The sequence below is a fragment of the Sinocyclocheilus rhinocerous genome, unplaced genomic scaffold (assembly GCF_001515625.1).
Source record: "Sinocyclocheilus rhinocerous isolate Xijiao unplaced genomic scaffold, SAMN03320098_v1.1 scaffold480, whole genome shotgun sequence".
Lineage (NCBI taxonomy): Eukaryota > Metazoa > Chordata > Actinopteri > Cypriniformes > Cyprinidae > Sinocyclocheilus > Sinocyclocheilus rhinocerous.
In genome coordinates this window covers 2,295,563-2,306,255 of record NW_015655401.1, presented here as the reverse complement: position 1 = coordinate 2,306,255, position 10,693 = coordinate 2,295,563, and the positions used below count along the sequence as shown (strand labels likewise).

The 10,693-nt window shown below is 34.7% G+C and overlaps 1 protein-coding gene across 1 annotated transcript in view; it reads right to left on the bottom strand.

Moving 5' to 3' along the window:
• LOC107718148 (dihydropyrimidine dehydrogenase [NADP(+)]) overlaps positions 1–10,693 on the bottom strand; it is a 160,745-nt gene that overhangs the window by 100,313 nt on the left and 49,739 nt on the right. The window contains exons 9-10 of the mRNA XM_016525131.1: positions 2,230–2,337; positions 1,719–1,888 (exon numbers count right to left, since the gene is read on the bottom strand). Of these exons, the coding sequence (XP_016380617.1) occupies positions 1,719–1,888; positions 2,230–2,337 (278 nt within the window). The remainder of the gene's footprint in view (positions 1–1,718; positions 1,889–2,229; positions 2,338–10,693) is intronic.

Here is a 10,693-nt window from a genome sequence, read left to right as displayed (position 1 = left end):
TACTTATACTCACGCTGTGATCAGCGGCAGCTGGATGCAATAATCGCATGCCAATTTGCATTGGCTCGTTTAGTTTACACTCGAAGTAGATTGGTCTCTCTAAGCGAGATCCCAATTCGTCGGTCATCCGACGTGACGTCGAGAGTGACCGACTGAAAGAGAACTGTATTTTTCTATCACCATTTAACTACCTTAGTAGTTTCTACATTTGTATAATACTTTATATACTTTAATGCATAAAATTACACAATGCATTACAGTGCATTTATATGCCTCTTAATCAACCATACTGTATATTCAGTTCTATGTTTTAAGGTATAACCATTCTCAATATACGCATATTGTGTATAATGTTTAGCTGTGGGCAAGTGAAAAATTATTGTATAAGAGATAGAATTAATTGTTTTAAAAAATGTAAGCCTTCTTTGTGTCACGTTGCTACTGTTGGAGCGCAGAGCGAGGAACGAGGAGACGAAGAGTACATCAATAAGGAGATTTTAATGACTTCAAGGGAACCAGGAAAACACACGTAGCTGAGAAGGTTGACACATACAGACATTCACAATACCAGACGAGGAAGAATGGAAACACACACGGCTTAAATAAAAAGGGAGCTAATGGGACACACCTGGGAACAATAGAACTAAAAGGGGAAGACCTGGAAACACAATCGGAACAGGAACAGGAAGACCAATTAAGGACATAAACATAACCTGGAAAAAAGCTATTTTAGCATGCTGAGGCGCACAGGGGAGATGATCATCTGCAACACAAACAGGGGGTAGTGCAGCCGGAGAAAGAAAACACACACAGACACGGAACAGAGTCTGACACTTTGTTCCTGTTCATTTATTCCTTAGTCCTGTTTATCTATCCATGGTTTCACATGTTTATTTTTATCATAGATATCAAATTCACAGAGAAAGATCCACTTTGAACTCCAGCTCCCTCCACTCCAGATCTTACACTAGATTTCAGATCAGTTATCATAGATATTTTAGTCTGAATATTTTTACTGTCAGCTTTTTCCATTAAGTAAGGCCATTCAGTTTTTCTCAGCTGACTTTTATTGTTTTTATTCCGACTGTCTGTTATGTAATCTACGGCTAGCTGTGTTAACTTTCATAAGGTTCCATTTGAAATTATTAATATTTCATGTAACTATTCCACATTACAGACTAAATTTTGCTAAATATCAGTAATAACTGAGACAATGGCTTTTGAAACTGGGCAACGTTCTCAATAAAGCAAGTTCTAGGAAAGGTGGATAATGAATATAACACTCATTTTTTTAAAGGTTATATTCCCTTGAATACATTATATCCATTTGGGGATTTTTTTTTTTTTAAGGTTTTATGCAACAGTACGCAACTAGTTGCAAAGATATTACATACTGCTTCACTTATAAAAAGATTTTTAAAAATGATTGGAATTGTCTTCATTTATGCAAAGAAAATTTATATATACTCAAGGCAGAATATTTTTTGGCGTAAAAGGGTTTGTAAAGGTACATAATATTCTCTCTATTTACTAGTCATTTGAGTCACGGTAAAGATGGAGAGAGAATTTGACAGAATTTTAACAAACAAACGGTTAAAAATGTAATTTAAGAGGACAAAAAGAGAAAATGTCTTCTTTAGGACGTGGGGTATACAGCTGTTCCTTCAATAGGAATCTATCACTGGCTGCAGGTGCTGCTGAACTGATTTTTTTTTTACCTCTTCTGGAACAGCGCGAATGTTGGTGAAGCCCTTTCTAAAGACCACAAAGACTCGTCGAGCTCCACAGCGGAGAGCAGAGGTGGCGCAGTCAAATGCTGTGTCTCCTGCACCTAGGACTATTACATTCCCATGCAGCTTTGACAGCTGTGAAAGGCAATTACACATGCCTGCAAAAGACACATGCCACAGAAAAAGACACAACAAACGACACAAATTGTAAGTAAAATTCAGTGCCATGAAATTTAACCAGCATCAAACACCATTAACAGAAACTATTAACAGTCTGACCACTGAATGCCACAACTGAGAACTACTGAGGAGAATTGTGTAATAAACACATTTGTTTTTTCCCAGTCTGTGTAATATTGTTACAAGATAATACAACAGGAAATAAGTCAAGTAAAATTACTGTGAAATGATAGCAGTTGATATCCAAAGATATACTGTAAATTCAGACTGTTTTACATTGCACCATGAAAGGAATATAAACTGGAATCTCTCTCAGCACCTATTTTACTGGCCTTTGCAACCAAAGGTAGGAAATCCTTTGATGTGTAGAATCCCTGTTCTGTGGCCAAGCCCTCAAAGATCTTGTCCCTGTTTGCTTGTGGAAGACCTGTCAAGCATGAAAAAAATAATTAATAAAGAAGTAGATAATAGATAATAAATGCAACCGTAATGAACATAACTGATAAGAAAAAACTAATAAGCATATATTGCAATGAAAAACATCAAATGTGAATTGTAACTCAGTTCTGTAAATGTCAGTTCATTGTAAATTATAAGATGACCTGTTCTTTTTACTTCCAAAAATTACATTCAACAGTATTTTAATGTAAAATTACATTAAATGTCCTGTTAGTTTGATTAGCGTTTTTCATTGTATATACTAAGGGAACATAAGGGAACCCATTCTAAACATGTCTACATTTTATTTCGGTTGATCTTATTCTTCAATTTTAATGTATCATCATCTACCCACTTTCATGTCACTTTTAACTCTAAAAGTTATTCGAATAAAAAAATGCATGGTGATCACTTTCTCTCAAGCTCAGTGGCAATATAGCATGCCTAATAAATAAATAAATTATAATAATTATATTAATTACTTACATTAATTCATCCATCCATTCTCCAAATAAATTATATTATGTACTCTCACATGCTAAACAAAAACTGAACCACAAGTCCAAAAAGTGAGTCGCAACTGTTACTTGTCCCCGCTTGAAATAAAATGAGGTGCATGATGCCCCTGAGCACTAATATTCATAGAGCATCTGGCATATTGTAGTAGGGCAAACGATCCATGTTAAAACCTCAGCGAAGTCTTGATTTGTTCAGTTTATATCAAAATTATGAGTACAAACATTAACTGTAACTACTGAGCATAAACACACTTCAGCAATTGAATATAAATCAGTGATCTAATAGAGTTTGTTTGGAATTATGTCCTCCGCAGACACATAACGTATAATAATGAACTAGAGGAACTAGGGCTGGGTAAAAAATATTGATATCTCGATATGAATCGATTCTCATTTTTACGGAACGATATCGATTCCTAAATCCCAAGAATCGATTAGTCTAGCCTGTTTTCAGTTAATGGACGGAACATTGAAGGGTACTTCCCATCCAATAAATCGCAATATGCATTGTGCTTTGGTACTTTTAATATGAAACAAAGTCTCAGATTTCAAATTATGTCCATTGTATTGCAGTATTTAATCAATAAATGCAGTTTTGGCGCTGTTTAATGTACAGTGACAAAGCGCCTCAGATCAACAGATGCAGCACGAGGTGCACGTGAACTGATCATCTCCTCCACATTAATACTAGTTTCAGCACAAAATAAACATGACTAAACATCCGAAGGTAAGTTAAAAGAAAAAGTACAACTTTACAATCCGTATCCTGTAATCGCTCAATCAGCCGCGCAACGACGTCAATATAATGGCTTATGACATGTAACGTCACATTTACCTCAGAAAAACATATTCGGTGACCATAAACTCATTAGTCAGATAGAAAAATAAACTGTAGAGAGGGGCATTTTGCTTAATATATGCACCCTATAACATATTCATTATAATTTTTTACTGTTCTTTAATGTTTAATTTATGTTTGAATAAATCCATCAAGTTTTTATGACAGCCACCATTTAAATGTTTATATTAAAAAAAAAAAACGAATTGGAGTACGTTAGAAATATTAATATGTAACTGTAACTTTACTATTGTAAAAACTTAATTAATTTTAACCTTCAATATTATAGTAATGTTGTACCAACTGACTCTCATGTATATTTTACAGCATTAGTTGAGATTTTTTTTCCTTGAGAAAATTTGGCATGTACTGTACCTGATATATATCCAAAATAATCGACATTGAATCGAATCGAATCGCAAGCTTGTGAATGAGAATCGAATCGAATCGTGAAATTTGTGTCAAAACCCAGCCCTAAGAGGAAAGGCAGGCGGCTTTCTTAAGAAGTATGTCGATAAGACAAAGGGCAAACAGAAATGGATCTAAGGGATACTTAACCCCCGTCACTTTAAATCTGTCTATTATGGCTGGCACGCACCCCAAGGATGTACTGCATGATGGAGGCTATCAATCTCTATCTCATTACGCCCATCATCACTGTTAGAGCAATGAACACGAAGGCTTCGTGTGTGATGGGAGGGAAAAAGCATCTTGTTCCTTGAAGCAACAAACAAAAACTTTTTTTGCCGAAGCATCAGAGAACAGATTAACATTTACGACATGCAGGAGGTAACTGGAAGTTCACAGATGCTCCAGGTACAAACATAATATTGCCTGTACTTCTCTGCCATCATTATAGGCTATTTAAAGTCTGTTCTGAACAGTGTAGGTGCTTCATACAAGGTAACATAAGGATAATGGTTAAGTTTGTAAAGTTGTGCAGGTGAGAGCAGTTGTTTCGTACCACCATTTGACACTTCCCAGATCATATCCATGCACAAATTAAATACTAGTCGTTTCCTGTATGCCTATAATGCATTGAGCAACTGCAAGAGCTGTTGTGCAGGTGAGAGCAGTTGTTTCGTACCACCATTTGACACTTCTCAGATCATATCCATGCACAAATTAAATACTAGTCGTTTCCTGTATGCCTATAATGCATTGAGCAACTGCAAGAGCTTAAGAGAAATACTGTGATTCACAGACTGGTAATGGTTTTACAGGAAAGGTAAGTTCAGAAGTAGACATGGTTTTAGAAATTAAATCTTACGAGGAACCCTGAAGGTGTTTTGTAAGTTCCTTTTCTATCTATTCAAAAAAGCTCAAATTTAGTACGACTTCTAAATTCTAAGTGAAAAATTACTTTAATGTTCTCCAGCATGATTTGAGCATGATTGAAATAAACTTTGTTTATTTCCAGATTTAAACTGGATAATGCTGGGACTCAAAATTAAATTGTAATCAGGAAATAAATAGTTAGGATTTTGACTATTTTAAAACAAAAGTAGGGTCTCAGAACCTTGAATGTGCATTCTGAAACTCTCTATATGGTAAGCTGTTTTTGTCTTGTTTTTCCCTGATGCTAAAGCGAGTGTTACATGCATTAGGATTTTGTAGGATTGTATTACACATTTGTTTCCAGATTTTATACTTGAGTAATAAGGAAACACTTTGTTTTCTGCTCTGTGTTCTGTTGTGATCTTCTAGGCTAATATTTACAGCATGACCAATGAGGTGGGGGGGTGGGGAGTTTTTAAATAATGATTAAGATGGATTTTGGCTTGTACTGTTCCTGGATCAGCACCACAGCGAGGACATAAATCGAAGTTTGTGTGACTAACAGCAACACCAAGAAGTAATATACTACAATAAAAATTAACCAGCTCAGTTTTTTGGAGTTCTGCTATAAATGTAAACACAACATATTGATATCCAATATACCATCTGCTGTTCAACTTTAGTTGAAAAGTAGTTCTTGGACCGCTTTTTTTAACAGCTTAAATGCCATATGCAGTAAAACGACACAAAACAGGTTTTTTTTTTTTAAAGACAGTTTTATCCTTCACTTATTTCTAGCTGTCAAACTATGATTTGTTAAGCATTACATAATGTAGTAATGTTAAAGGTTTTTTTTTTTTTTTTTACATTTTTAATATAAAGTGACACTGAGAATTGTTTTTTAATCTAAGAAAATATTATATATATTAGGCAACTCCTTGCATTTCATAAGCTTTTGTAGGAAACTCAACTAATGTGACATTACGATATACACACTAGGGGTTGCACCGATATATGCCATAGCTGTGCACAAGGTGTTTGTCACAGCTCCAGACTTATTTGTTCATTAATGACGTCATCAGCGACTAGTCTACTTCAACTCGACTTTCATCACATAAAAGTTGACTTCAAAAAATCAGAAGTCGTTCAACCCCTAATACACACTTGACCTCAGTAAGACCTCCTCAGAGTCATATTCATTAGAACTGAGCATCTAGACCAATCTGCCTACCCATATGGTGTAGTTTAGAAGATGCATTCATCTTTTTCAATGCTTCAGATAAACCCACATGTCATCCGCTAACCTTAAAGCATTCCGGGCTTAATTGCCTCCATTGTGAACGATTTTGTGGTGCGTGTACACTGAAAACGTTCAACGAAACGGTCCAAAAATGTATATTTTGATGATAGCCCTTACTGAGACAGAGAGCGTACAGCACGGCAATCACATGATAAAATGACAAAAAAGGATGTGCGTGGAACACGCCAGTTATTTTTACAGGCCAAAAAGAAACATACTTATGTGTTTTTCAACCATTTCTCCCTCTCAAAAGCAAAGGTACACATTTGCATGTCAATCACTGTAGAGGCTGACATTAGAGACAACATGAGAGAAGTGGTGAAAAAATATTACAGAGGCACAAATGTAATCATTTCCTTTATGATTCCCAGCTTATTGCCATTGCTTTATGAGAAAAAGAAATCCCAGAGCAGTACTGAGACTCACCCATCTCAAAATCAATGAAGCTTAGCTACCAGAAAGTAGTGTTATTCAAACATAATAAATTATACGTATTCTTTTTAATTATAAGGAGAAGAAAGAAGCACAGAGTAAGCAGTCACCCTCAAGGAATGTTTGAATTTCTCAAATCAAATCAATACACCAATGCACACAATATTTCCTTACTTTAATAAAAATAGAAGGCAGAATGACTCAACGGACATATTTCTTTCTGCGCGAAAAAAACACAAATGCCAAGCATTAAAGGATTAGTTGAAGAAGTTGAAATTCTGTCATCATTTACTCGACCTCATGTCCATATAGACTTTTCTCGGTCACACTTTATTTTTAGGTCCAATTCTCACCATTAACAAACCATTAACTATGACTTTTTGCATTAATAAACTCCTAATCTGCTGCTTATTAATAGTTAGTAAGGTAGTTGTTAAGTTTATGTATTGGGTAGGATTAAGGATGTAGAATATGGTCATGCAGAATATGTGTTTTGTAAGTACTAATAAACAATCAATATGTTATTAATAGGCATGCTAATAAGCAACTAATTAATAGTGAGAATTGGTCCCTATACTAAAGTGTGTCCTTTTTTTCTTTTGTGGAACACAAAAAGAGATATTTTGAATAATGTACTGGTCGATCTTTTTCAAATTAGAATAAATAACGATTGGAGTTTTCACGCTTAAAAAATGCCCATAAAAAGCACCATGAATGTGGTCCACACAACTCATGCACCATATTCCAAGGCTTCCGAAGTCATACAACAATTCTGTGAGACGCAGAAAAATTAAGTCATTATTTATTGATGATCTTCCTCTCCAGTGAGTTGTTAACAGCTGTGACTTTGTGGTTTGTGAACTGGATCAATTGATTCATTGAAAAGGTCTGACTGAAAAGAACAATTCCCTAGGAATCAGACTTCGCTACTTCTCGCAAGAACTTTAAAGAGAGATAAAGATGATTTAAAAAAAAAAATAAAAAATTGTTCTGTTCCTCACTCAAATACAGCTTCAAATAGAGATGTATTAGACCTTTTTATGATATTGTGGGGGTAGCGGTAGATTGTAAGAAAGGGAAGTGGATTAAATGATTAAATTAAATGACATTTAAATGGAAGATCAAGTTATAACATATAAATAAATAAATAAATAAAAGTAAAGACGCATGGATGAATCGTTCATTAAGAAACATGAAGTAGAAACATGCATTAAGAAAATAGACGTGGTGAATTTCCAATTAATTAAAAAAAAATTCCTTATGTGTTCTATTGATGAAAAAGTCATATTATACATTTTTGTGACAAAAAAAATAACAGAATTCTCATTTATTGGTAACTCTGAACCACTTTTCTCATTTATTGGTGATCTCTTTAAGGTTAAATATGGACATCATGTCTGGATGGAATAATGAATGTGCCATTTAACAAAGAGTGAGTGTGTGAGTGTGTGTGTGTTCAAAAAGGAATGACAGATTGAAGGACACAGAATAGATGGGGTGATGGAGAGCAAGGCAGAATACAAGACATGCAGGAAGACAGAAAAAAGAGACAATGAAACAGGGAGCATTACACAGACAGGCCAGTTAGATATCAAGGGAAATGAGGACAGGGGTTATGCGCTTCCCGTGACAGTAAAAAAAAGAGTTTTTACTTCACAGAGTGACCTCCAATGGAGGAGAACACTGATTTTTTTAATGCAGGGACTAATTCGTTTATCGGCACAGGAAGTCAGCAAGCACGCGACAGTTTTATTCAAATAAAGAAAAAAGACATGCACAGGTGAGCACACACAAAATAGGTAAAAGAACCTCTAGAGAGGGACTGACCAATGCCAACAAAGACCACTTGGAAGCCCTTTTCCTTCAGCGAGGTCAGAGTCATCCCGTTCTTCCCCAGTCCCTTCTCAAGAACAACCTGTCAGAAAAAAAACAAAACATCCACACTGCATCTGTCTCAGCTGCCTCCATCTGTCTGTATTATTCACATAAAGAGGATGTTAGCGTCAATTATTCTACACTGCTGTGAATTCCAGGACATAATTACATCAATCATCCCGCAACCTTTGTGACGGCAGTATACAGACGAGTATAGTTATGATACATTAGTGCAAACAGAGTGATTCTATGGTCACATGTGCCGCTATGTGTTGGAGTACAAATGACAAATAGACCTGTGGTTCACAGGCGGTGGGTCACAGGTCAATTCTTAAAGGGTCACGGGTCACAGGGGAACGCCAAATGCAAATAATAAAGCGCAGCTAACAATATCAATCAGATTGTACAATATTGTGCAGTAATTCATCTGTCACCTGGTAGAAGCCAGTTAAATTAGACAGATGCCAACATAGACAGCTTACATGACATTAATAAAAAAACTAATTTAGGTAAAGGAAAAGGAATGGACTAATACTGAAATTTTGACTGATACTCATAAGTTGACCATTTTATCTGCCAATATTTAAAAATAAAAAAATAAATAAACAAAATTAGTTGTTTTGAATGCTACATGTGAGTTTCTGCATCACAACATTATAATGTACAGTATGACATTTTTTTTTTTTTGCTAAAGATTACATTTTACAGTGTTATTAAATTATTAGTGTTTTAAAGATAGTAAAAACAAACGAAATTAACAGCACAATTATATATCCAATAATGGCCGATATAAACTACTGTTCAACAGTTTGGAGTCGGTGTGAATTTTTTTAATTATATTGAAAGAAGTTTGTTATGCTCACCAAGGCTACATTTATTTGATCAATAATGCAGTATAAACAGTAACATTGTAAAATATAACATTTTAAATTAATGTTTTCTATTGAAATATATTTTAAAATGTAATTTATTTCTGTGATGGCAAAGCTGAATTGTCAGCAGCCATTACTCAAGTCTATAGTGTCACATGATTCTTCAGAAATCATTCTGATTTGGTGCTTTATAAATATTTCTAATTATTATCAATGTTTAAAACAGTTATCCTACTTAATATTTTTTTGTGGAAATAACTGTGTAACATGTTTTTTTTTCACGATTCAATGATAGAAAGATTAACAGAACAATTTATTTGAAATTGAAATATTTTTTAACATACATTTCTTTACTTTTGGTCAATACCCAAAGTTTATATCTAATAGCAACTTATCAATTAAAAAAATATATAAATAATATTATTAAATTATAAATAATAATTTAGCACATTGTTAAGCCAATTAATGGTAATATTAGTACATTTCAGTGCTTGATTGTAAAGATGACTTTTGTAAAATTGTATGTAGTTCTAAGTCTGTTTAGGACCAAGAGAAATTTTTTATTTTTATTTGTTTTTTTAATAAATGGGGGTAATTATTCGAGTAAGATTAAGTGTTTTTGTTCACAGAACATGGTGGAATCATCATCAACACTAATTTTCTCGATTAAAATAATTGGAAATGGAATTTCTTTGCTAAAAAATGAATAAAGTGTTGAATGTCAGCTAATGGGAGTCGATGTCCCCCTTACCTAACCTTAACCAACCTCCATTGAGTTTCAGAAACCCTTTCCCTCACCCCTTCTGTCTCTCTCCAGCTCACTCAAGACTAAAATCAAATTAATCATGGTCAGGTGATCTGGATGAGGACTATCGATTGCATTTCTCACCATCACAGCTCTCAGGCAATGGACAGATGGATGTCTTTGCAACTTGCCTCACTAATGTGGCTTTTAATTGTGTGTTGTTAGCTTGCTTTTTTCCCTGCACGGTTATTAATGTCAGTGACATTTGGCTGTTGATGGGTTGGAAGGATCTGACATCCCCCCATCTCTCTTTCACTGGTACCTTTACACCAAGATCCTTCATCAGATCAATCTCGAACTGCACCACCTCATAGGGCAAACGGAACTGAGGAATTTCAGCAGTGCTGCAAACAAAGACAGGGAGACACGTAAACACAACTTTTAATATTTGTGATTGTTTATTTGTAGTATTATATTGATTAGTCTC